At 44.3% G+C, this 27,995-nt stretch overlaps 1 protein-coding gene across 1 annotated transcript in view; it reads right to left on the reverse strand.

Moving 5' to 3' along the window:
* IL17RC (interleukin 17 receptor C) overlaps positions 1 to 27,479 on the reverse strand; it is a 39,151-nt gene extending 11,672 nt beyond the window's left edge. Inside the window, exons 1-13 of the mRNA XM_054977713.1 lie at positions 27,038 to 27,479; positions 22,554 to 22,575; positions 18,867 to 19,025; positions 17,305 to 17,364; positions 17,111 to 17,211; positions 12,230 to 12,347; positions 12,096 to 12,140; positions 11,392 to 11,531; positions 7,801 to 7,860; positions 4,968 to 5,022; positions 3,025 to 3,209; positions 2,425 to 2,475; positions 793 to 838 (exon numbers count right to left, since the gene is read on the reverse strand). Of these exons, the coding sequence (XP_054833688.1) occupies positions 793 to 838; positions 2,425 to 2,475; positions 3,025 to 3,209; positions 4,968 to 5,022; positions 7,801 to 7,860; positions 11,392 to 11,531; positions 12,096 to 12,140; positions 12,230 to 12,347; positions 17,111 to 17,211; positions 17,305 to 17,364; positions 18,867 to 19,025; positions 22,554 to 22,575; positions 27,038 to 27,190 (1,195 nt within the window). The 5' untranslated portion in view covers positions 27,191 to 27,479. The remainder of the gene's footprint in view (positions 1 to 792; positions 839 to 2,424; positions 2,476 to 3,024; positions 3,210 to 4,967; positions 5,023 to 7,800; positions 7,861 to 11,391; positions 11,532 to 12,095; positions 12,141 to 12,229; positions 12,348 to 17,110; positions 17,212 to 17,304; positions 17,365 to 18,866; positions 19,026 to 22,553; positions 22,576 to 27,037) is intronic.
* Positions 27,480 to 27,995: the final 516 nt, after the last annotated feature.

Genomic DNA, 27,995 nt, shown 5'->3' on the forward strand with positions numbered 1-27,995 from the left:
CTGGAGATAAGTTGTAATTCCAGGAGATCTCCACACCTCACCTAGAAGCTAGCAAACCTAGAACATGCAGAGGCCCATTATCTTCTCTGCTTTGGAAATTAAGAGCCTGACAGTGCCATCCTAAATAGAGTTGCATCCTTCTATGTCCATTGAAGTCAATGGGCTTAGAAGGGTGTCACTCTGCTTAGGAGTGTACTGAAAGGTTTATTATTTATTTGGTTATTCCAAACATTTCTATGCTGCCTTCCCACCCAATTCAGTCACCAAGGTGGCAAACATTAAAACATTTCAAATATGAAAAAAAATATTTAAACTACAAAATAAAAATGTATAGGCAGACTATAAATAACATAAATATAAATCAATATAAATCAATACGCACACATACAAATACAGATTCTAAATCGAGTGTATATATAAGAGAAAATTCTTGATGTACTCAGCTTGTACCCCATTTTCCTATCCAAACTATACAACACAGCTGAATTTTTAAAAAAACCAATGCAAGTAAAAGTGTTGCAACCATATTAAAAAAAACAACCCTTATCACTATTATAAAACAGTGTTAAGAGTAAAGAACAAAAGCCATCTAAGATCCTAATTACATCATTCAAAACTCCCACAGAAGCAGACCAAAGCTCGCTCTTTCAGATAATAACTGCTTGGTGATTGATGGGGCCAAGCTCATGGGCTCAGGCAGTAGCACCAGCAGTTGCTTGCCCAATGCTACCCATCACGTCCAGCAGACATTGGCTGGCATCCCCCCACCTGGCTTGGCTCCCTGGCACTTACCCTCTTGCAGACAGCTCTGGAGGCGGATGCTTCTGTTGCTCCTTACCTGGCACGAAAAGAGAGTACCTCAGTGGGATGGTGGGACAGGTGGGTGAGCTGCAGTATAATAGGGTTCCTATGCTTGCTACAAGGGCTGCTGTCTTTGTGCCTTGCTTCCAGAGCCATGCGACTAACCACTGATGGAACAGAATGCTGAAAGTTTTGGAAGCGATCTAACAGCGCCGTTCTCTCTTTCCCACTGAAATCAGTGAGACTCAAACGTGCTGGACTGTGCCTTCACTAAAAGTCACAATGGAAAATTCATGGACCTCCACATGCGATGTATAGCGGGAGGCATTCCACCCAGGGCCCACATATCTGAAGGAGCTCCTCTGCTGTTACAAAGCCTGTGCACTTTCTCAGATTGCCCAGAGTTCCCTGTTGATTATTCCTTTGGTTCATCTGGCCTTATGGTTGTCAGCTCTGGGTTGGGAAATTCCTGGAGACTTTGAGGTAGAGTTTGGAGAGGGCAGGGCTGGGGAAAAGGAGGGACCACAGCAGGGTTTAATATAAATTTATCTGCCTAATGGATAAACTCTTCATGCTCTGACTCTGGTGCCACTGGACTCCTGTTTTATTTTTCTGCTACAGGCCAACAACGCAGCTACTCATTGGGAATTAGCAAGAAAAACAGAGAGTCTATAAACAATAACAGCTATTGCCAATCTTCCTAATATTGCTATACCATGTGTTTTCCCTATCTTGTGTCAGCAGATAGGAAATAATGCCAGGTTCCTAGATTTTCTCACCCATTTTACAGCATTTCCTCAAACTAGTAATTTGTGCTCATGGCAACAGATTTTTATGGCCTTGCTATCATGAAGGCAAACAAGCAGCTATGCAGGTTGAAAGAAGCTTCCCAAAGTACTTGGGGTGAATCATTCCTTTTAAACCCACACCAGAAATGCTGCAAGAGTGTTAAATGCCCAGTCTGGAAGGCATAAAGGTAAGATGATCCTCGAGGACACTCCCCACACATTCATTCGCAATGGAAAGGAAGACATAAAACTTTGCTAAAAATTCAAGTAAATTGCATAATCCCATCGCTTGCATCTACAGACGATTGAATGCAGAATGGTAGACTTTGTTTACAGCATACGTACGAGGAAGATGTTTTGCTTACAGCATCCATTCAACAGGAGAAATGAGTCTTGGCTGTTGAAAGCCACTGTGACAAAAGGAGCAATTGCCGTAACGAAGAGAGAGTGCTTTCAGGGGAATTGCTGGGGAAAGGACTTTCTGTAGTTCAGCACATTGTTGGCAACTGGCCTTCATAAGCCTAGAAGCAGAAAGAGCAGTGCAGGATCACTCACCCCCCCCCACCCCACTCTGTTTTGTTTACTGATAAAAGCCAAGAACACCTGACCTTTCCACCTCCTTCCACTGATAACAGGAATTCTCTGCTTTCCTGTTGGTTTAAATCAAGTCTACGACACTTATTTTAGAGCAGACAGAAGTTCGAAATAGCTGCAATGGCCCAAAGGAAAACCAGGTACCAAAACATCTAAATGCATCCCTCTGAATGATCCCTGGTAACTAGTGGATAGTGATTGCAGAAATTATTTTTGATGTTTCAAAGGACATAGTTCCTACCTGCACACACAGATTGGGATGGGGTCTCAGTCCGGGAAACTCCTGGATCTCCTACAGGGTTTGTAAATACATTGTTACATCAGATCCTTCCATAAAGGCTGCAGCCTGGGTTTATATGCACTACTTACTTATGCACAAACCAGTTACCCATATCAGAGAGAGAGAGAGAGAGAGAGAGCACACAAGTGCACATAATCTGCTCCCAAGACCCAATGGGCTCCAGCCTCCACCTGAAGCTCCCTATGCAACTTCCTCCAAGCCCTCTCCACTCAAAATCCGTTCAGCCCTGTTTCAAGGCTGCCAGATGTCCAGGGCTCCATTGAAAAGAGTCACCTCCTATTCCAACTTATCACAGCAGAGAGCTCCGAATTTTCACATTTCAATTAACACAAACCTTACTTCAACTACAGGCTAGTTTGAAATGTTGATTTCCAACTCTTTCTTTTCCCATCTCACCCCCATTTCTTCTTCCTACCATTCTAGGAAGACCAAGGTCACTATGCAGAGGCAGGCCATGGCAAACCAGCAGGGGTCACCATAAGGCAGCTGCAATTTGACAGCAATTTACACACACGCACACACACCATTCTCTCTACTCACATTTGGAGTTAGGGTCAGGTGCAACCTGGAGTGGAGTGGGTAGCAAGCAAGCTGGTCCCCCTTCCAGCATGGTACCAGCTCCCCTGGGAGTTCACATGGTGCGGACAGAAGAAGACTCAGTGTTCCACGAACGACAGTTAGCTTTAGCTGGCTCTGGGCCCAGGCCCTGGCAAGGGCTTCCGTATCTGAAACAGAAAGTGAGTGTTAAGCACAAAACACACTGCCACCCAAATCAAGACTGCCCTGTTAAATATATGTGTTCAAACATACATGTTTCAAATGTCCTAGTGTGCAGACCATAATGATTTTTCCAGGAGAAAAACACTTAATGTAGGCATGACCAAAGTGGTACCCATGGGCACAGTGGTGGCCATGGACACCCATTGTGGTGCCCGCCAAGAGTTTTTAGAAAATGAGTGGGGCCAGGTGGGACTTTTACCAACCAAGGCTTCTCATTGGCCGTTGGAGTATTGATTGTGCAGATTTTTAAAAACATTACTTCGGCAGAAACTGCTTCCACAGCACAAGGATGTTTACTGTGGGAATGAAGGTAAGCCGTAGCAGCCATTCTGTGGCTGGCTCCATCTCCTGCAGCAACCATTTTGTGGCAGCCATTTTGTTGCTGTGCTGCGCCCACCACACTATGTCAGAACTCCAAATGTGTCCACAGGCTCAAGAAGGTTGGGGACCCCTGACCCTCAATGTCTGATTGTAGATAAAGATTCTAGGCTTTTTTCATTGGACTCTATAACCATGGCTCAATGGTCAAGTGCACATTTTACATGCAGAGGTCTCACAGCATCTCCAGCTTAAAAAAGGTATCAGGTAACAGATGTTCCTTTGTCTTAGGAAACCCTGGAGAGCCATTGCCAGTACTGAGAGTCTCTTTACATGAGACATCTGACATATGAAGAGCACGTGTCGGGAGACACAATGGTAGCCAAGAAGGATAGTTTCAAAAGACCAAGCTGGTGGCAGGGCAAAGGCTTTGCTATGCACTGGAGCTGTGTGAAGGGGCTGTGAAATGCTAGAAGGGAAACTTCATCCCATTATAACCTTTCCAGGTCCAAGCCTGGCTCTGGAAGGCAGTTCCAGCCCATTTCCATTTCTCACTGCCCTCTGGTTGCGAATCTTGCAATCCCACACAGTTTTAGACTAAAGAGGTGAAATTGACAGAGCCTTCCTGCAGTGAAGATGAAATTAACAAACCCTCTGAGGAGCTATCTTCATGGCTCTGTCTTTTTAAATTACGCTTCCTGGACAACCATTGTGTCTCTCTACACTTGACGAACACACATTGTGGTGTCTTGTGTAGAGAGACTCTGAGGTACATGGGCCACTGGTCTAATTCAGTATAAGGTAGTTCACATACACAGTTTTAGTTTTATCTAAATTCTGAGGATATATAGATGATATAATCTCCTCCCATTAAAAGAATAAACAAATAATACACTATATGGCATCTTGGGAACTGGGAATCATTTCAGCTTACAGAATCCCATTCCTTACATGGATCTAATACCTGTCCCCTCCGGCCATTTTTCTTCTCTCCACCATCCTATATTCAGTTAGGAGAGGCCAGCTCTCATGAGGCAAAATATTCTGGCAATACTTGCAGGATTGCCAACTCTGGTTTAGAAAATTCCTGGAGCTTTGGTGGCAATGCCTAAGGAAGGTGGAATTTGGGGAGGGGAGAGAACTCGGGGAAGATGTGAAGCCATAGAGGCCACTCTCTGAAACTGCTGTTTCCATTGGGGAAGCTGATCTCTTTAGTCTAGAGGTCAGACTAAAAACTCTAGGCCCTAGCTGGATGCTGGCAATCCAAAATAGCTGAGTGGACAAAGTTAAGCCTGGGGAGGGGAGTTAACTCTATAATTTGGCTATGTATTGTATATTTGTTTGTAACCTCTTTCAAGGACTAGAAATCTATATATTTCTCATACCTCTTGCAAAGGGACACAGGTCAGTTCGAGGTGGGTCTTCAGTCTTGGGCCATATCTACAAGCAAAATGCAATAGAATAAAAAAAAATCCACAATTGTTATTAATGGTAGTGTGTCAGAATTATTCTGTCTATATCATGGAATATGTACTAGCAAAAGCAGGAAGCCCCGCTGTCCAAGAGTCCAATAAAGTGACTAAAGTGCAACTTTTTTTCTTTTCTTGTTTTTAGAGGAGAAAAAGACATTTTCCACGGCTCCATTCGACAAGTAGCTAGCTTGTCTACCTTGTTTCCTATCATTTATACTTTGTCAATGAATGGTGCTTCTTTATAGTGTTTTTAATCTGTAAAAGAAGCCACATCCTCCAGTTTGCAGGATCTGAGCCAGTCTGTTAATGATAAGGATATTTTGGCGGTCTTTCATTCATAGGATCGCCATAGGTTGGAGGCAACTTCACGGCACTTAACACACACACACATCTCTACTAAGAGTATTTATTATGCTCTAATATTCATATTATTCATGCTGAATATGACCCACTCTGTAACTGGATGCAAAGCTGAATGAATATAAATGAATGGTTTCTATATGATACAAGCTATTGTATTAATAATTGAACATACAACCTTAAATTCAACTAGTTAGACTGTTATGGTGGGGCTTCCTGCTTTTTTTAGCTTATTGCCCTAACGATCTTTTTTGTTTGTGTATTGTGTATATCGTGGGACATCTCAAAGTTGTCCACTTTCACCATTGTTATTTGTTTTAGCCATTGAACCATTTGCAATACATATTTCATAATAATTAACAAATGCCTGGTGTTAAGTTTAGAACTTAGGAGTCCAAAATTTGTCTTAACACAGATGATATAGCTCTGACATGAGCTACTCCAATAAAATCTGTTATGGAAGTCATAAATTTAATATCTTCATTTAGTATGATCTCTGGATATAAAGTCAACATCAGAATCAGAATGGATGGGGCTTAATATGTCCATATAGGGTAAAAATGTATTGGCAAAATCTTTTCCTGGGGGGGGGGGATATCCAATTAAATATGTAGAGATCTGGATTTCACTGGGATTGGGGTTTTGTGACTTGGCTACTGTAAAACTACACATGTCTCCTTTCTTAAGTTAACTCAGATACTCCAGTTGGTGCAGAACACTGTGGCTTGATTATTATCAGGAGCTAGGCAAAGAATTAATATTACTTCCATTCTGCAGTACAGGGCTCAACTCAAACTATTGGCTATCATATACAAAGTCCTTCATGGCCTTGGTCCGGTATATCTATGGGCCCGCCTCTCTCCCTATGTTGCACAACAACAGCTTCACTCATCTGAACTGGGCCTTCTGCAGGCGCCGCCTTGCATATGTGTGAAACCAACAGCTGCCCGTTCATATGCATTATCTGTGATGGCCCCCACCTTATGGAATGACCTACCTGAAGAGGTCAGGAATGTCTTTTATCAAACAATGCAAAACTGAATTATTCAAGGGGGCTTTTTACTCAAACAGGAGGGCTGTACTGTAAGGAAGTGGCCTCAAAGCGACGCATCAATAAAGAGACAGGGACCAGAGACTTTACTGCTCTGTGCTACTATATATTACCTGTTGCTTGAAGTATGAGCCTACTGGGTAATTCTATGTTGTTTAATATGTCCGAATCGCTTCTGTTTCAGCATTTCTTCAACTACCCTATACTCTATTACACTGTCCTTGAAATTGACCGTACTAACTCGCACTGTGTAATCAGCTTTCAGTCTCAGTGAGAAAGGCAGACTATAAATGAACAATAATCATGAAATAATCATAAATAAACTCTGAGATGATAAAAGAGTTAATTTTTGAATACTCTTTAACTTACTTGGATGGGAAATATTTCAACTGCAAAATGAATATATTAATGAGAATTTTATTTCTTTTTTTATATCATAAATTTATCATTTAAAGTAAGAACAAAAAAGAAGACTCTTAATTCTCGTAAAAGAGGAGGGCTTGTGTTTCAAATACAAAGAAATTTTATAGAGAGGTAAAACTGGCAGAATTAAAAGACTGGTTTTGTCATGATAAAGAAAAATGCATTTTATTTAGCTAGTAATTTACAGTTACAGGAATTGGTTTGGTTTAAACAGAAGAAACTAATAACCTATAATGAATTCCATCTTATTAGAATGGTATAAAATTAAAAAGATATCAATTCCAAGAATATCTCCATTGACATTAATTTTATTCAACAAATAAGTTAACGACTTTCCCTATTTTTCTGCCTTTTTGTGTTAGTAGGAAAACAATTAATTGGCCATAATAAGACTGACAGAAAATCAGAAAATTTTAAATTTGGATCAAATAACATATAAAATGAAAAGCTTTAGGACATCTTTTCCAGTTTTTTCAGGTTAAACATATATTATCTACAGTTTTGCAAAATATGGTTTAAAACAAAAAGCTATGCTTGAATATAGTGATGAGATGAGAGGTGTTATTGCAAAAAATCATTGATTATTGTTAGCTTTTGTACCCCAACTTTAAACTATACCAAGATATAGGGAAAGGATTTGAATATTAGTAGGTAATGGATGAATGATAATGGATTTGGAATTATGTTCTCCCAAGATTGATTTCTGTTTATATTAAGGAAAGATCAGTTCCCTTGGAGAAATTGGCAGCTTTGGAGAGCAAGCTCTACGGCATCAAATCCCCACTGAGCACCACCCCAAAATCTCCAGGAATTTCCCAAGCTGGAGTGGGCAACTCTAAGCTAACTTGAGAAAGGATACTACTAAGATGAGTGGGAGAAGAGGCCTTGCTGCGAGGCACCCTAGCTCCTTACCTGCAGACAGAGGCAGGGGAATACCTTAGAGAGAGGTATGCTCACATTCTCGGGTCCAGCCTAAGGACAAGAGCAAAAAAGGAGGAAGGAGTGAAAATGGTTAGTTGGGACGGGAAACCTGACTGAATTCAGGTTCCTCCTGCCTCTCTGACAAGGCACTGCTAACCAGAGTTACACCCTTCTAAATCCACGGACCTCAAAGGACTTTGAAGAGTATAACTCTGTTTAGGATGGAAATTTTAAGCCACACTCTTCTAACAAGTTTGTGCAAGATGGTTTCCCAATAAACATAAACATCTATAGAACCAGTAAGACAACATAAAGCATTAACAGCTGCAAAAGAACATAAAAAACAGAAATATGAAAGGCATAAGTAGATTTGTGGGCATTAAAGCTGCACGAAAAGAATAAATCAGCATAGAAGGCAAAAAGAACGTAATAGCAGAGTAGCTTTCTGCCCCTCCCCAGCCACACACAGAAAAGATGAGAAACTGAGGCCATTTCCCATATTTGTTTTAAATGTATACCAAAGCAAGTACAGCTGTCATTGAGGTGTAATTGCTTTTTGAGTGTACCATGTGAATGTGGGCCAAACTAAATGTGACCATTTTAAAGTGCTGGTCATTTGAGGGCAGGTCTGTGGCACAGAAGTCTTTCCCCTAGGCTTGCCAGGTGCTTGCTGGTTTCCTCCTCTGCCCACCAATCACTGGCGATCAGCAGGAGTGGCAAGCTGACTGGCAATCACCTGCCACTGGCAAGCAAGCTGGGCAAAAGGGCAGCCTGGAAGCACATGATGGCATCACTTCTGGAAGTGACATCATTGGATTGGCTTTGGGAGTGCTCCCATGCTTTGAGCAGGGGTTATTCTTTTAAGAATCCCATAGCCAGCATGTTGATATCACTCCCGGAAGTGATGTCATTGTGCACCAGCTGAGACTGCCTGAATGAAGATTGAACCTCAGTAAGTACAGCCTCCTCACTAGTTGCTGGGAGACACCTGGCAACCCTACTTCCCCCCACTCCTTATCAAGTGCCGAAACATTCATGGAGGTGGTGCCCACACATCCCTCTGCAGCTTTTGGCACTTGAAAAGGTGCTGGAAGAGGCGTAAGAGCTCCGCGCTGCAGGACCTATCAGTATCGGGCCCTTGTGGCATTTTAAAATTATTTTTAAATAGCAACAGCAAACCTGTGGCAGTCAAGAGTTTGCCATCACAGTCAGTCTGACTCTGTAAAATGGTCCTTAGCATGAATTCTAGGTTTAGAAGTCCAGAGAAGCAAGGGAACAGGGAAGGCTACATATGGCTACATATAAAGGATACGTTCTACCACTGGACTTTTGGCCTTTCTCCCAGAAGCTCAGGCCTGTTTTCATTCCCAAGCTATTAACAAATCTTCATCTACTAGAGTTGTTAGTTTTTGTTCTGGCAGTGCTTCCATAGCTTTAACAGAATCCTGACACTGAGGGCAAAGATAGTTTGAAAAAAAGACAGGAAAAACCCAAAGAAAAAACAGAGAGCAATGAAGTGATACTGTGTGCAAGGGAGGGGGAAAACCCAATGCAGTGAAAAAGTCAAGTTCTGGAGAGGAGGGCAAGGAAGACCAACGCCCCAGCAAGAGCTGAGAGACAGCACAGCTAATTGCCCATAGTGGGAGAGATTCCACTTGGCTAATCTGCCTGGATCAAAGGACAGATTGTGAGTTTTTCCCATATGCAGTCCTAAGATTGCCTCTTGGGGTGGTGGTGGAGTTTATTATGGAGGCGGAGGTCTCGGTGGTCAAGTCCCTGCCTTAAGCAGTCAGAATCGGGGACAGCCGTCTCTCTCTACTCAGAGTTGTGCTGGAGCCTATTAATGGACATTAAGCTTTCCTCTCCTCATTTCTTGATCTTAGATGAGAATAATTACTTTAAGAACGAAGAGAGATTTTCTCCATGATGTCACTTATGATATGATCACAACATAAGATGGGGTAAGGAAAGGGATGTGATAAAGGCTTATGCAATTATGTATGGCTTGAAGGAAATGGATGCGAGAACTACTTCTTCTTCCATAATACTCATAATACTCAGCATGAACCGAAATACGAACCAAAGTTCGTGACAAACCGGGCCAGTTCATGGTTCGCGAACTGGCAGTTTGTCAGAGCCCATTTCTGACGAACCGCCATGAACTTTAGGCTGGTTCATTTGGTTTGTTTTTTGGTTCGTCACTGAAGACAGCCTGGCACTGATCAATCAGTTTCCTAGGCAACAGGGGATGGACTTCCTGCAGACCTTCTGCTGACCTGGAAGTGGCCTTCTGCTGGCCCAGAAGCAACCTTCTGCTGACCTGGAAGTGATTATTTGCTGACCTGGATATGACATTTTCACGAACCATATGAACCGGTTCGTGAACCAGGGCAGGTTTGTGAAAGTTCGTGAAATGCGACGAACCACGAACCACACGGTTCGGGTTTTTTTTTCCGGTTCATGCCTATCTCTACTCAGGATTATCCACAGAAAGTGACTGGCATTAGGTGGAGGGTCCATGGCTCTGTCAGTTCCCAGCATCTCCATTTAAAAAGATCAGCTAACATAATATGAAAGACCAAGACCCTGAAGAGCTGTTGCTAATCACAGTAGACAATGTTGACCTTAATAGATTAATGGTCTGATTCAGTATAAGGCAGCTTCATGTGTCCAGGATGGATAAAAGGAACACCTTAATGTATTGATTTAGTGCCATGATTGCTGTAAAGGAGGACTAGACAAATCCATGGAAAATAGCTGTAGGCCTATAAAACGATTGCTGTTGGCCACAATGGTTGAAAAGGAACTTGAGAATGCCAATTGCTTGGGTCCAACAACAGGAACAGGCTTTGGCTTCTGGCCCCCCTGCTTCGGTGGTCCCAGAGCTGTCTAGTAGGCCTCTACAGAAACAGAATGCTGGTGCAGAGCTCCTGTGATATTCTTATCACCATTATTGAGGCTTCCCTGATTCCCTGCCCGGAGTGAGAAGAAGACCTCCAGAGACTGCAGCTCCATCTCCTCCTCCTGTTATTGCATGCAGGCAGAGACAAAAATAAGATGCAGAAAAGGGCTGAGTGTGGGGCAGGAAAAATACAGGTGGTTGGGAGGAGTTAAGGAAGGGAAGCAGTGAAGCAACCAATGGACACACTAGGCCTGGCAGATACTGAGGTCAGGGACAGTTCAAGGTATTTAGTCACCACAGACAACATATACCATTCAGTCCTGGACTCCTGCAAACTCCAGCCAGGTCCACCCCACATCCCTGCTCAGGCCTGGCCAGCACTGGAACATATCCAGGAGATGATGTTAATCACTCCTCATGCTGTTGATGACTGGGAATGAAGTGAGCTTCTGCAGTGCATCACTGGGGCACCCCAAATGGTTGTTTGGGTTTCTTGACCCAAGAACCAGCCCCGGGCTGAGCAGGTACAGTTAACAACCTCGAGGTGGGGCCTGGAGTTCTCCCAGAATTACAAGTGATCTCCAGACTATGGAGATCAGTTCCTTGGAGAAAATGGCAGCTTTGGAGAGTGGATTCTAGAGATCTCCACTGAGATCTCTAAGAGCAGGTTTTTCACTCACCAGCTCCTTAGGGGGGTTCAGCCCTTTGCGTCCCTGTGTTTGGTTCAGATACAGCCACAGATGGTAGGGCTGTGGTACTGGAAAGTCCCACACTTGTAGCACAGCCTCCTTGGCACCACTAAAGACCTCCAGGCTGGGAACTACAATTTAAAACAATCTGTTATCACTAATAATTATACCCCAACATAAAATTTTGACTCATATTGACAATTCAGTACAGGAAAGCTAGCACCCATTCAGTAGTGGAGCTGTCCAGAGTGGATCACAAGCTGGTCAAGTGGCATGTTGAACCACCAAAGGTCAGAGTTCAACAGAGATGTGACATAGGACTTGACCTGTATCTGGCTTCATGCTTACTTTTAGCCAATTGGAATTGTTTCACTGAAATTTTCCTATGCCTGCAGGCACCTCTGCTGAGATTCACAGGATTCATTCCTACTGATAAATGGGACTATTTGTACTTGTGCCAAAGGCTCCCAAATGATGCAAACAGAATGTATCATGCAAATCAGAACATGTGCAAATGCACTTATTTTCTGAAAATTCAGGCGGCACAACCAACGTGTTCTCAAAGTTCTCTCCATAACGATGAGGAATATGAAACTTCTTTTAAGAATGAAAGCTGAAATGTCACGTATGTCAAATCCTTCACCAGATTACATGCCTGCACACAGTACAGATAAATGTGTGACATCTCTACATACCTTGGCAGAGCTGGATGTTATCTTTTGCTTTATGCCAATTGCAGTCTGTGAGAAAAAAAAACCCAAAGCAATCAGTAAGGAGGGCTGGAGGGTGATTATTGCCCAAGATTATTGTTTCCCAGATGGGCACTCACTCGGTCCATAATGGGTGTGATTTAGTACAGGCACAGATTCATAGAAGGGGTTGGTGAAGGCTGTGATACGCAACTCTCCACTCAGGGCAATTGGGAAGCAGTCAAACTGGAGAGACCCCTGGAGAGGAAGGGAACAAGACCATAAAAGATCAAATGCAAGTTATATACATGTTATATACATGTGTACACACATAATAAGTTAGCAGAGACAGTCATAAAACTGAAAATTATCACAGCAGGTTTTTCACCTGTGGTATGAACCCAACTTGCAAATATCAGCATATGACACACCAGTTCAGTCATCAGTCTTGCCCTTTCCTTTATGGTTCAGGCAAGCTTTCCATCTTTTAATTGTGAAAGTGGCACATAGCCAGCTATTTGTTTATACATTCAGCTGTCACTTTATTACAGAAAATCCGCAACCGTAACAATATAGAATCATTTGGAGATTTGGTCCAAGATGGATGGAGGGAAGGTGTGTTGGTGACAACATAGGTCCCAGTAAATCAATGCCACCCACGGCTGATTTGATTTCATTCAAACTCAACAGCTTCAAAAAGCTGTAGAGGAGGGTTATTTGGAGATCACCCCAAGGAGAAAATAAAGGTAAATTTAGATTTAAGACAGTGAGGGTACTTCCAAACAATACTACTACCATAGAAATGTCACATCCATCTTCTCCTTTAGCAGAAAAGCAGTTCTACTAATAAGCTAGTGTGGAGTGTGAAAGAGAGAAAAGAAGGAACAGGAGGAAGATTGCTTAATCTCTGCATCCCCTAAGGCTGTTATGGCTACACTCCCTCATTTCGAAGAATACTGCCAAACCTATCCATGACTGCGGTATGCCGCATTAGTCAACTGAATGGGAGGGGAGAAAAAGCACTTGTGGCTACATGGGATACCAATGATTCACCACCACCCACCTAATCTGTAACATAATTGTGTTAGCAGGTTTCCGACGACTCACATTGTATCCTGGTGTGCCTGCGCAGAAGCACCAGGATTAAAAAGTGCATGGTCAAACACGGCCTCCAGAGGGCGCCACTGGCGGCGGACAGCCAGGCGAGCCTGCCCGTTGCTCTGCCACTGGACGACATAGCCCAGCTGGAGGGGGAGGGTGCTGCAGTAAGAGCGACGCACCTGCAAGCCCCGGTGGAGCCTGGGTGAGGCGGCGAGAGTGATGTGCCCACCGCCCTGCGAATCCCAATGGAGCCAGGGTACACTGCTCTCAGCAGAGCCAGGGCAACAGGGAAAGATCAATATGCCCGGCACCCTGCAAGCCACGCTGGAGCCGGGGCACACCGCTCTCAGTGGAGCACTTCCCAGCCCTCCCCCACCAGCCCTCCCCAGCCCCAGCTTTCTAGAGCACAACAGGCTTTGTTTCTAGTTAACAATAATGATACAAAGCATAATTTAGTTGTACATATTTACCTATATAGTTAACAATCATGTATCTAATAGCAATGTATGGCTCCACCGTAAGGATCAAAAACAATCTGAAATGGGGGGGGGACCCAAGCCTAGGAGTGTATCTTTCTGCAAATCTAGATTAACTTCCAGGTTTGCCCCAAAATATAAAAATCTGGGGGAAAGTAATTGAGTATTAACACCCCCCCCCCATAACCTGCAGCAAATGTGCTTGTGCAACTGTTTCAAAAAAGCCTGAGCATGCTGTGCAAAGAAAGTTTTTATAAGGCAAGAAACAGCACAGAGGAGGGAGGAAATTGGTAGCTTTGGGTGAGTTGGGGAGATGGGCAGAAAACAGGCAATTGGACAGATTGTGAAAATGGGAGGAAAACATATCCTGTGACTGGGCAAGTTGGGGTCAGAAAGGGAAAAATGAATGCTTTATTGGGTAGGAGAGCAACAGCGGGGGGAACAAATTCAGCTGATTGGCAGAGGATAGGATTCCCCATACACCAGTCCTTATGGGTCCCTTTCTTGTATGCCTCTGAAGTGCTCCATGCTCTTTAGAGTACACAGTGCCTATCTAAAGGTGTGTGTAGACAAGTTGGGAATTATTTCACCAACTAGCCTGGGGTTAATTACTATAGGTTCCCAGAAAGTTAGCGCTGTTTTCAGAATGGAGATTGCCACACACATCCCTTATCTGCACTTTTTATCTAAATTAAGAGTAAGCTTCTGATTAACTCTCAAGTATTGGTACAGGCAACAAATTCAACCTGGAAGCCCACTGAGAAGTACGTCATGAGGACTGGGATTGAAACTGATTTGCATGACGCGATGACTCCCCAGGGCTTGTGGTTAGGCTGGGAAAGGATGGGGAAGTTTAATGAACTTGTCCCATTTTGCCTGCGGAGGACTTTGCTTTTATCATCTTACTTGAGTCTCTGAGATGGGGTGGACTAATGCAGTGAGTTCCAACATTCACCTCAGGGATATACTGTGCACACTGCAGGGTTGCCAGAAAATTTGCCCCTTTGGAAAACTTCGCTGCTATGTAGATTGCAAATAAGGAACTCTTTTTACTCGCTTATTTCTAATCCTGGAGTATTTTTCTGCCACTTTATTTTTTTTCCAGATTCCCCCCCCCCCATTCTCTCTTTGTGGATGCAAGAGGGGAGACTCTAGGTCTGGTGAGGTGGCTGGAGAATCTATATGAGACTGACCTGACCTTTAGCCCTGTCAGTTAATAGGTGGACAATCTGATCTCATTTACTACCAAGAAACCAGCTAGAAATAAATAAATAAATACATAGATATAACTGTGTTATTAAGCTCAATCCTTCCCGACAGGGTAGGTGTGGTCACATGCACCTTTCTCCATCTGCCATGCAGGTTTTTATATTATACATTTACAACCCAAGGTTATTACAAACTTACTTGTTATCTTGAACTAACTACTCTTGTTTATGTGGGCAGGAGTCCAAGAGCATTTTAGCCACTTAAAAATTCAGACCGCTCTTTGTCTGGTGGGTAATTCTTATCTCTGCTCACTTCAGCATTACTAGGCTGCTTGCTCATTCATGATGTGGCAAATTAACTAGATACCACTTTTTTACCCTGCCCTTCTTCCAAGGAATTCAGGGCGGTATACACAGTTTCCCCCCTCCTCGATTTTATCCTCACAACAATCTTATGCAGCACAAATTAGGCAGAGAAACTGCCAGTCTCAACAGGACTGGGGCGTCCTGGAGCCTGTGTCACATGACAGGCCCATTTCATGGGATCAACATAACTTTTGGCCTAATTATGTAATCCTGCTGGGCTGTAGAAATTTAAGCGAGGAGATGCTCAGCCAAAGAGGGGACAATCCCTGCATCTTCCTCATAGCCCACCTCTTCTACTTTGCAAAGTGGACTGCCTTATTCTACTGCCTGGTGTGGCAGCACTGGAGAAGGTGTGTCCTCCACACACACCTGCGTTCTGCTACCCAGCAGAGGTACAAGGCTGCCACTTCTGAGCCACCTTTGCATCCACTGGAATGGCACTAGACAAAAGGGCTGGTGGCAGCAAAACACCTTGAGTTGACCCGAATGGTAAAGATATGCTTGCCATTGGGCAGGTATCACCTCTGAAACCGGATAAAGATATGTGCAGGATTTGAAGTAATTTGTGCAGTTTCAGTGCTGTGTGCCGCTCTGTGACCCTTCTGTAAAGGTCAGCAGATGTTGAACAAATCACGCAGAATAACCAAGTACGTGCAAATCCACCTGATTTTTACAATGCATACAACTTTCAGAACACAACTGTTTGTTTTGGCATAGAAGTCGAGAGTATACATAGGTCTGCTTATGGGTTAGACATAGTGAGGAGCCTGTGAGCAGACTGATTCAAGAATAGGCCTAGAAGTGCAGAACCTGCTCTGCAAGCGGAAAAGAGTCAGCCATAGTTGGATTCCTTCCTAATCCCCTTTTAACCAATACAGCCTCTCTCTCTCTCTGCGTCACTATTAGACAAGTAGACCTTTCTTTCCCTTTCATTACTTCCCCTTTACCATGACCACTGTGTTTTCTGCCAAAATCTCTACGGTTAAGATTTAACCAACTTGCTTGTCTTTTTGAGCTGATGAACAACATGAAAGACAATAACCAGAACTGGAAATTAGTGCAGGCTCCCCTCACATTCAGTTTCTGTAGCATATATAAATAATTTTGATTTCATAATTTATTCTTATTGCAGTATATCGGCATGATATACTGCAATAATGCAATATACTGAAAGGGCGGCACACTAAAAGCACATCTTGGGGAAATGGTGGGGGCAAATGGCAGGACCAATATTCTGCTACCCATCCATATCTGCACATGAATGTTCTAACCGCTGCATCCATAAATGCAAACTGCCGGCTCCTAGTGCCACAATTTTCTAGAGGGCTGTGCAAGGAAAGGGCGGGGGGGAATCATTCCACTGCCTTTGAAAACTGAGCTCTCTGCTTTGTCATCAGCATTTTAAAGGAGAAAAACTGTCTTTTAGAAGTACACATTTTCCCTTGCAGAATATTAATAGCCAAGAAGGTCAAGCCACCCCTCTGCCTCTCTGTTACCACATAGCCTCGAAGCAAACGGAGACAGCAGGAATCTACAATTTGCATTTATGGATGAACTTTCCTCACACTCCTATATGGATATGAAAGAATAGTATGGAAGCTCCTGGAGATTTGGAAGTGGTGCCAGATAGGGAGCTCAGTGGGCATGTTGATATCACTCTAGGATTTACATTTCTCCTAAACGGTATAGAGACAGCCCTCCTAAAATGCTGATTCCTCCAGGGGAACTAATCTCTGGTTGATAATTCTAATGGGGAGCTGTATAATCTGTGTATGTGTGTATGATGCTTCTGCTCCCCCCTCTTTTAGTCTTTCTCGTCTACTTCTACAGAGATGTGCCAGCAGAATATTGGCCTGACGGGGTCACTTACCAGGCTACTGTTGTGGGTACGAGGAAGCCAAACCTCCATAAGCACACAGCGGAAGGAAGGGTACGTCTGGGCTGAGAGCCATACGTGCATTCGCAATAATTCTGAGAACAGGGCGATAATGAGGGAAAGTGTGGTCAGAAGGGATTTTCATGAGGTGAGGAGAAATTGCTTTAGACAAGTCCCTTCTAGCTTACCCTTATGATGTCTAGTGGGCTGGGCACCAGCCTCACCAAACCTTCCATCTTGTTTCACACCTAATGCCAGCAAACGATAACAGAAAATAAAAAGGAATGGAGGTGTTAGAACACTTTATTTCAATGTATCAGTCACATTCAAAGCCAACATAACCCTTGAAACAGGCTTAAAACCACAAGAATCAATATCACAATAAGCAGAACAACAGTCAGCCGTTCTCGTAAGACATAAGGAGCTCTTTCAGTGGTTGCCTAGCAACTGCGTTGTACAAGCCTCTCGCCCTGTCAATGGCTGGAAATAAAGTTGTGTGAGGAGGGAAGTGGTTAGCCTTGCCATCTATCTAGAGAGATCTGATACCCTATATTCTGTGCCCATTTAATCATACAGTCTTTAACTTGTTCGTCAGCCATTTTATAGTTCAGAAGATATTTATAAATTTTACTTAAAAGCTTTTGATTGCTAGATAGGAGGATTTTGTCAAATTGGTTTAAATCTTTGTGGATTCCAAATTTTTTTTTGTCAGAGTTGAACCTCGATTGAATCTGGATATATTGCCACCAGTTCAAGTTGTATCCTTCCAGCTTTAGTTGACTTGATGACTTTAGTATCTCTGCATTTATGAGGAGATCTCTGTATGTGAGTGTAGTTTTATATTGTAGTGCATCCTTGGATATGGCTTCCTGAGGAGAGAACCACGGTGGGATCTCAGTGTATAATAACGGTCTTTTTATCTTCCATGTTCTTATTAGGCATTTTCTGATCCAATGTTCCGTAAAGGTTTTCGGTGTTTTATTTGTATATGTCCATAAATAGGAGTGCCATCCTGAGGGGAGGTCATGACCTTCAAGAGTTAGCATTCTTTCGTCTGACAGAGTTATCCATTCTTTCATCCATACCAGGCAAGACGCCTGATAATATAATAGCCAGTTTGGTAGTGCAAGGCCTCCATTTTCAATTCTGTCTTGGAGGAGTTTATATCTAATTCTTGCTTTTTTGTGTAGCCAAATAAACTTCTTTATTTTTTGATCTAATTCATCAAGAATTTTAAACAATGTCAGAATGGGTAAGTGTTGAAATAGAAAAAGTATTTTTGGCAAAACATTCATCTTTAAAGTGGCTATTCTACCCAAAAAAGATAAGTGAGTTTTACTCCACATATCCAAGTCTCTGTATATTTCCTTAAATAGTCTAAGATAGTTATCTTCGTAAAGAGAGCTGCATCTTGATGATATCTGCATACCCAGGTATCTAACTTTCTTTGAGGTTGCAAATTGAGTTTTGGTTTCTAATATCTTAATTTGTTGTTTGGTCATATTTTTGTAAACGGTTTGTGTTTTATGTCTATTTATTTTTAGACCAGCATAGTCGGCATATCTTGCAAATAAAGAAAATAAAGAGCCAATGGAATCTTCTGGATTCTCCAGGAAGTGGTTAGCCTTTATGTGGGTGTATTTTCAAGACTTGAGACCTATCTACAGTGTCTCTGGCTCAAAGATTGGATTACATAAGATTACTTTAGAGGTCAGTTTTTAAGCACAGACTGCAGCACCGTCATTCTCACCCAGCAGGCCAAGGTGTAGCATCACCTGCACGCAGGGAACGCAGTCCTGCTCCTGCTGGCAGCGAAGGATGGTCCTTGTTTTCATCTCTGTCAGCACCAGGACTGGATCTAACTCTGGCATGGGCACTGCTTCTCCTTGGGTGCACAGCACATCTCCTGCTGTGAGGGAAGACAAAAAGATACGCAACAGTCTCTCTCTCTCTCTCTCTCTCCCTCTCTCGGCTCAACTTTTCTTCAGTTCTGCTAGTACAGCCTTCAAGATTGTTTCATCAAAAACCTGGAAGGAGACAGGGAAATATTAACCCTTTCCTTCCAGGCTGGAAAAAACCCCATCCTGACCTGCTTTTACCCCTACTGAAAAAAATTTAAATGTATCCTCCGCCCACCCTGCCACTAGGGATAAAAGCACCTGGGAGGAGCTACAAAATAGCAGAGGAGGAAAGGGTTAAAGTTTTCCCCTTCCTGCCTTCTCCTCCTTGACAAACGAATCCTGGCAGCTAGATTTGCAAAAGGAAGCACTTAACTTTTACGATATAAACACTTCAGAAATTGTAACATACTAGAGACTCGGGTTCGTGGAATTGGTTGAGGAACTTTTGTAATTACTGATCAAATACTCTGGCACTTGATGCCTTAAAATAAGCCAAGAGCATCATTACACACCCTCATATCTGCCCACACCCATGCTCTCAGACAAGGTAGCCTTACAAGAAGTTCTTGTCTGAAGATCTGATAACCATTGTACGGCTGTGAGTACGCAATCACATGACCATGATGGTGTGTTATCATTACAGATTTGCCTTAAAGTGCCACTCAGAGTCTTGATTTGTCAAAAGAATGTCACAATGACTATAGCTGTTCCTTGAATAGGCAATTCACCTGCAGGGGTGGGGCACAGGGTAGCAGCATGCAGAAGATTCTGCACTTTTGAATTCAAAGACTAAGGGTGGAACTACATGAAACACTGAAGATCCACAGCTGCATGTTTAAATTTTAATTAAATGCAATTGCATGGGGGTTGGGGTTGGGATCAGGTCAGGGTCACTGTGCTCAGGAGGAAGTTAACCCTTTCCCTCCGTGCCATTTCCCCTGTAGAAATCACCCTCTTGTAAACACACCAAGAATTAATTTAATTTAAATTAATTTATTAAATTTCTAACCCATCCTCTCCATGAATGGGCCCAGGGAGGGTAACAACATTATTAGACTACAATAACAATAAATACAGTATAAAATTAATAATACAATACAAAGTACAAAACACAATTTAAAAGCATAAAACCACATCCAACGGCAGCAAAGATATTCAAGCAATCAGAGGGGATAGGGCAGATAGGTCATAGATGTTTCAGATAAACAGCGGCCCAAGGCCACAGCAGAGAGGCTGACCAGGTCGACTGCCCAGACCTCAATCATTGCAGTAGGCAATGGCAGAACATCTCCATCTTGCATGCCTGGAGGAACCACCACAGAAAAATAGTCTTTTATAGCCACTTTGGAGAGGACTGCACACCCCTCAACCCAGCTCCAGAGTCCTTGTCCAACTCCCTCCCCCCACTCCCCAGAAGGAAATTCTTTTAAATAAAACTGGGAGACTTGATCACTGATCTCTCCTACCCTCAGGTGGAGTTGGACTGGGAGAGCTATTAGTTGGCTCAGGTCTCATGTGCAAGAGCTGCCTTTTTGAATCTGACATGGGGTAGCTTGCTGAAGTGCATCTGTGCTTCAGTTCATGCTTTGGTTTTATATTTATCATAATGCATTCTTTTTAAAAATGAAGGTCTCCGGTACCTTTCTATCTAAAAGAAACTAAACCCAGGGCTTTTTTTCAGCAGGAATGTGGTGTAACGGAGTTCCGGCACCTCTTAAAAATGGTCACATGGCTGGTGGCCCCACCCCCTGATCTCCAGACAGAGGGGAGTTTAGATTGCCCTCGGCACCACTGGTGCAGAGGGCAATCTAAACTCCCCTCTGTCGGGAGATCAGGGGGTGGGGCCACTGGCCATGTGACCATTTTTGCCGAAGACAATTTAAACTTTAAAAAACTCCCCCCTTGTTCCAGCTGACCCAAAGTGACGTCATTGTGCGGTCCTGAGTTCCATCACTGAGTTCCACCACCTCTTTTCCCAGAAAAAAACCCTGACTAAACCCAATTACTACCCATGAAATTACTCAGTGTTCAGTGGAACGCATAACAATATGAAAGTTGTAAGTTGAAGTTTTGCAGAGGTAGAGGAGCTTCAGCTGAATCTGGGGCCACAAGGATAATAGATGTCCCCAGAACCAGATGACTTCAATTGCTACTGCCCACTGGCCAACATTCTATTCCTAGGCAAGGAGCTTGAGCAGTAGAGGGCTATGCAACTTCAGGCAGTTTTGGAAGTGACCACGGTCAGCCCAAAGGCTTTGCATGCCTTAGGCCAGGTAGCCTTAGTGCAGCCCCCTGCCCAGTAGTTGGCACCTGCTGAGCCATGGCCCAGGTACATACCAAGACACTAGCCAGCCTTTGCCAATTATGCATTGGGAAACTCTTGGATATTTGGAGGTGGAGCCTGGCAGGCAGGGCTTGGAGACAGGATAGACCTCAGTAGGGTACAATGCCATAGAGTTCACACTCCAAAGTAGCCTTTTTCTCCAGGGGAACTCATGTCTGTCATCTGGAGATCAGCTGTAATTCTTGAGGCTGGCAAACCTAGGACAGCCAGTGGCTCACAGCTGCAGCACATGGCACTACTTCTTGCCACATCATGCCCAGTGGGTGCTTGGCTGTAGCCTGTTACTGCTTGTACCACAGCTTGCCTCTGTCCTGAGGAAAAGGCCCTGGCCCAGCAGCAGTTGCAGGGCAGGCGTGGCACCCCAGGGTTGCTCCTTACTTTACCACCATGCCACCATCCACAGCTCTGGGGGGTGGGCGGGCAAGGGGTCAGGCCCACCAATCCCACCCCTCCATGGCACACTAAGTAACTGCCTAGGCCTACCTAGCGGGCAAGCTCCACCTGGAGGAAACAGATTATCTACACCCACTTCAATCTGGCTTCAAGAATGGCTTGGGACAGCAATGACCTTGGTCATCCTGAGTGACAGGGGGATTCTCTATCGACTCTTCTGGATCTATTTGGCAACTTTCAGAATCATCAGCTACGGTTATGGCTACGCTTCGTGCGGGGCTGGCAACCCTACCTCATGCAGGATGCCGCCATTTTAAATATATTTTTTATCCCACAGGTGCTCTGAGTGGAAGCAGAAAACAAGAAGTGGGGGTAGAGGGTTCCCTGCCCCACCAGGAGACTGGCAACCCTAGGTAAAACCCACCCTCAAAAGCTGCCTCTTTCTCCAGGGGAAATGATCTCTGTAGCCTGTAGATCAGTAGGAATTTTGGGAGATCTCCAGGCCCAGAGTGGAGGTTAGTAGCCCTAAGTAGAGGGCACCATGCTTTGGTAGTATTGCTCTTATTTGGTTGGTAGAATCCAGAAAGTTGGTAATGGAGGAATGCTATTCAGTCCAGTAATGTTTATGCACTAACAACAAATATTAATAGTGTGCTTTTAAAAACAAACAATCCAGGAAGCAAATCCACTTTAGCTGGTATCAAACAAGCCAGGTAGATAAGTATGATAGTGTTGGGATTGTCTACACATGATGAACAGTGATATGAATCACTATTAGACAAGCAAAGTGAACACTTACCCAGGAGCTGGCAACCAAGATCCTGTAGAAGGATAGAGAAGGGACACATCAGGAGCCTCTAAGGATATCCTCTTCCTGTCTCACAACACTCACATAGCCAGCTAGGTTGAGAGAGACTGGTGTAATAGTTAGACTGTCAGACTAGGTCTGAACCCCCATTCTGCCATGGAAGCTAGCTGAGTGACCTTGGGCGAATCATACACACTCTCAGCCTCACCTACCTCATATGGTCATCGTGAGGATAGAATAGATATCAGGAGAACAACAATATAAATTGCTTTGGGTCATGTTGGGGAGAAAAATAAATGAAGTAAATAAATAACTGCTTTCTACAGGGGCTTGCCAGGTTCCCACCAATGGTAGATAAACTCTCAACAATTGCAGCCTTTGCAGCAAAAGGCTGGCCACCTAGAGACTGCCTGTTATTTGTGGGAACCTGGCAAAGAGGACAGAGAAATGGACATGAACACTCCATGGCCCCAGCTGATAGGGTTGCTGGACCCCTCAGCCTCCTCCCCCCCCCGCCATCACTCACCTGGCTGGCATCACTCACCTGGCTGGCAGGGGAAAAGGAGCAGGAACAGGCATCCTGGGGCGTGCTCCTGGCATAGCACAACGATGTCACTCCCAAGAGTGACATTGCACAGGCCCTGGGAGTGCACCAGGGCTTCAAGCTGGGCCAATTCAGCCTGTTTAGGGGCCCAAATTGGCCTGGAGCGAAGCCCAGGAGCAATCCCGGGGCCTGCACAATGACGTCATTCCTGAAAATGATATCCTTGTGCTCAGGGCTTTTTTTCAGAGGGAACGTGGGGGAATGGAGTTCCGGCACCTCTTGAAAATACCCGGCAAACATGCTTGAAAATAATATGATTTCAAAGAATCCCATGTGTTTCTTCCTCATTTCCCCCTTGAGAGTTCCGCCACCTCTTTTCCCATAAAAAAACCCTGCTTGTGCTGTGACAGGAGCACACATGCACAAAACGCATGCCCAAGGAAGCCTACAGGTAAGTGCCAGGTCCCCTACCCCTCCTGCCAGGCAACCCTACCAGCCAATGACATTATTTCCGGTGCAACCCACAAGTGATGGTGTACAGAAAACTCTTGTCATTTCTGGGTTGCACTGGAAGTGGTGTCATTTTGAGGTCCTGGTGTCATGCACACATGAAAACAACTAAGGTGAGTGCCTGCTGCCCCTCCTCCTTCCAGTTGCTAGGGGGGACCTGGGAAACCCAACCAAATTGGGGGGAGATATAGGAACCTGAGAATAGTTTAGCTCCCCAAAGTAAGGTTGCCAGGTTCCTGCGGGAGGGGGGACTTGGCACTCACCTTTTCCCCTCACCTTTTCTGCAAATTGGCTCAGTGCAAAGCATGGGAGAGCACCTGGGGCCTGCACGATGACATCACCCCAGGAGTGACATCATCACACCGCACCAGGAGCTCACTCTGGAGGCCTGTTCCTCTGCCTTTTCCTCTCACCAGCCAGGTGAGTAGTAGTGGGGGACGGAGGGTGGGAGCAGGATATACCTTGCCTCTACCAGAAGACTTGGCAGCCTTACTACAAACTCTGACCCGGATGGCCCAGGCTCCTCTGATCTCGTCAGATCTCGGAGGCTAAGCAGGGTCAGTTCCTCTGGAAGAAATGGCAGCTTCAGAGGATAGATTTTATTACATCACCCTCTGAGCTGCCATTTCCTTTAGGGGAACTGGTCTCTGTAGCCTGGTTCAGTTCTAATTCCAGAACTCCAGGCCCCACCTGGTGGATGGCAACCCTAGGCAGCATACAAAAGTTCTGAATGAATAAATAAGAGCATGTGTGATTGGGAGTCACAAAACTCCTACTAAAGTCTGTTCTTGTGTCATTTGCCAAGAAGAGACTTTGTAATGTGTGAAGTAGTCCGCAGCATATCTTTGGCCTTCATGACAGCCTTAAGTTACTGCCCTTCTACCTGAGGTTGCTTATACTACATGTTCATTATCCCACGCTGAAGAGCTATTTTATTATCAGCAGAAATAGCAGGTAACTCTTTTGTGGGCCATGGGAGATCGCGTGCTTTTTTTCTAATTGCCAAGCTGTTGTTGAAAGGATAGAAAGCAGCCAGTCCAGCACAACCACCTAATTAATTCCTCTGCATGGCTTGGCACGATACTCTGTTCTTACAGTTGCTGTCACTATGGTCACAAGCTCCACAAAGCCTCAGTGGTGCCAGGAGAAAGGGCTCTAGCAGCCACAGCGTAATCAATACCTCAAGAGGCCCTGCTGGTATCATGCAGACCTGGGCAACTCCTTCTCTACCTGTGTGAGCAACCACAACACCCGCTGCTTGCTCGAGCAGTCTCTGCAGCACATACAGTGTGATGGACAAGCCTGATGTGACTTTTCTGAATTGGAGGGGGGCGGTCAAATGAAAGGAAGTGAGGAAACAGGAAATGCCCTTGGAGGCCCACATCTTCAGGCCACAAAAGTAATTAGCTGTTCTGCACATCAGACCTGGTTTAAACATAATACAAGATTTTTTTAAAACAATCATATTTTTATCTTCTAAGTTATTCTCCCATCCTCCATTTTATCCTCACAACGATGCTGTGAGGTTGGTTAGACTAAGAGTGAGAGAGTGAGAAAGAGAGTGTGATTGACTCATGATGATCTCTCCGTGTGATTTTCATGGCTGAAGGGAATTTGAACCCATGTTTCTCCAGTCAGATACTGTAACCACCATACCATACTGGCTTTCTGTGTGGGAGCCCAGTATTGCATTTAATCCATTATCAGGACATAGATCCCTTGGCATGCCAACACTACATATGTAGATGCTGGTAGCACAGTTTAAATGTGGTGCCAGATGAAAGGAGTTCCACACAAATACAACTAATTCTTATCTGGCCAGTGGTATGTCTAAAATGGAGCTTAGCTTCGACAGAGACACAAAGCAGGAGCTGTGGGGGGTTTTTTGTCAGCAGTCAAAGCTGAGAGGCATTGCTTGCTGAGGGGGTTTCTAGGGCTCAGAGGCTAGAATACATGTACATATTGGAGTAAAGGTAGACTACATGTGAGCAGAATATTTATACCCAGCTTTTCTCCTGATGGGGACCAAAGTAGCGCCCCCTTCTCCATTTTTTTCCTCACAACAACCATCCAGTGAAGAAGGGCAAGCTGAGAGAAAGTGACCAGGCCAAGGTCACTCAGTGAGATTCCATGACGGACTGGGGATTTGAAGTTGGGTCTCCCACATCATAGTCTGACACTCTAACCATTACACTACTCAGTCACTCTTATCTCTCTAGTCTTCTTGGGCTCATTTTCACAGCGTGCTGGGCACACATAGAACCATACATACACTTCCCATGTTAACTGATCTAGAATGACAACTGACACTCATAAATAAACGGGAGCCTCATGGTAGGCACCTTAAAGAGTAACAAGGTTTTTTTTTATTTTTGGCATATTTTTGCAGTCTAAACTATTTTTCTGTTCTGAAGGGTCTCTACTTTTCTTGTTGACATTTGAATTCTATATACAAGTAACTACATACCCGAACGTCCCACATTTCATGACCCCTTGACCCTGCTGTTTACATTTTGTCTTCATATCAGTCTATCCACACACATGCACATATATATATCTGCCTAGTGAGAACCCACTACATGCATCCAATGGGGTCTAGATCACAACGGCTTATGCTAAAATAAAAACCTGCAGCTCCTTAAGGTGGCCCAAAGACTCCTGTTTTGTTTTGCTGCAATTTACTCACACATCTTCTTGCCTGAGCTCTCTCTCTCTCGCTCTCTCACTCTCTCTCTCTCACACACACACACCATATCCAGTACTAATTAAAATCTTCTTTCCCCCTTAAACATGCTTCGTGGGGTGGGATTTACCCTTTTAATCATTCATTATGAATATGGCCAGAAGCAAAGGAAGCCAGGGTTCCTGTATACCATAAATTCTTTTCTAGGAACGAAATTGTTAACAGGTGCTATCTTGCAGGAGTGAGAAAAGCTCTGCTTGCAGAAATCCTTAATCAGTATATAGGAATCTCATCCTCCTTGGCAAGCAGCCTTTCTGTTCTTGAAGTACCATCTCTGCAGGTGGGACAGAACAATTAAGGGTAACTAATGCAAATTAAATAAGGATCTCAAGTGAAGTGATGTTACAGGATCCATCTTGGCAAAGCCAGCTGCTACACTGTTTGCCTTCTTGCAAATCTGACTCCTGCACTGGCACAGTAAATGTGTAAGCAGATATTGGAATGGATTTTGCCCTTTCATATCTAGAAACGAAGAGCTGTGAGGCTGTGACCAACTGCAACTAGAAATTCTTCGGCTAGCACATGGCACACAGAACTTGTACAAACGTATAGGTGCCTGAGCCCCTTGGAGCAGTGATGAGGCAGAGACAAGGGACAGAGTTAAAAAGGAAGACACAGAGTTGTTGGTTTGGTAGTAATGGACCTGTCTTCTAGCAGCTGGCCGAGGCTGGTACTCACCTGTGTGCAGCTGACTGAGTCCGGAAGATTTTCAGGCAGAAGACAGGCAGAAGGCAGGTGTACTAGGATTAGTGCTAGGACTAAAATGTGCATCTCCAGGATCCTCCGTGAGCTCAGTAGTATCCCTTTCCCATAAGTCATCACTGGAATCATGAAGACGCTGCCTGTCCCATCTCAAACCCTGTCTTTAGTCAGAGCAAATCAGTTCCCACCTGAACAGCACTGTTGACAAGGAGCCTGGCACATTTCCTTTCCAGAGAACAGGTGTGACTTTTCCAACCATAGGAGCTGATGAAGGGAGAGCCAAGGCAAAGGGTCCAAGCTGACAGCAGGACCAAAGCTCCTTTCCCAAAGGGCAGAAGAAGATCAGTGTACTAAGCAAGGTGCTGGATCTTCTCTCCCGAATTGCTTGCTGGGTCACAACTTAGTCAATGTTCCTCCCTTTTTGCTATTACTGGAGAAATTGCGTCAAACTGGAGTAAAGGTAGAAAGGGCGTAGCAGGAACTGGAAGATGGGACGGAGAGAGGCGGAGGATAATCTGGGCTTAATGCCAGAAACTCAGGTTGAGGGAAGCCCAAAAGTGTAAAAAAAAAATAAATGAACAGAAACAAACATTCACAGCCACGTGCAAATCTAATGGATTTCCTAAATATCCACAAAGCAAATATGAATTTTTAAGGATATCAGAGCATTATATTCAAAGCTGACAAATCTCCTCATCTTGCAACACACACACATAGCCTGCCAGGCTGAGATTCAACTAATGGTTACAGTGTAGGACTAGGAATAAAGAGACTCAGATTCAAATCTCCGTTCTGCCAGGGAAGGTTGGTGGGTGACCTTGGGCTAGGGTTGCCAGTCTCCAGGTGGGGGGCTGGAGTTCTGGACCACAACTGATCTTTCTACCACAGAGATCAGTTCCCCTGCAAGAAATGGCATTGTTGGGGATGGACTGTA

This window comes from Eublepharis macularius, chromosome 4 (genome assembly GCF_028583425.1).
Source record: "Eublepharis macularius isolate TG4126 chromosome 4, MPM_Emac_v1.0, whole genome shotgun sequence".
NCBI classification, from domain to species: Eukaryota; Metazoa; Chordata; class Lepidosauria; order Squamata; family Eublepharidae; genus Eublepharis; species Eublepharis macularius.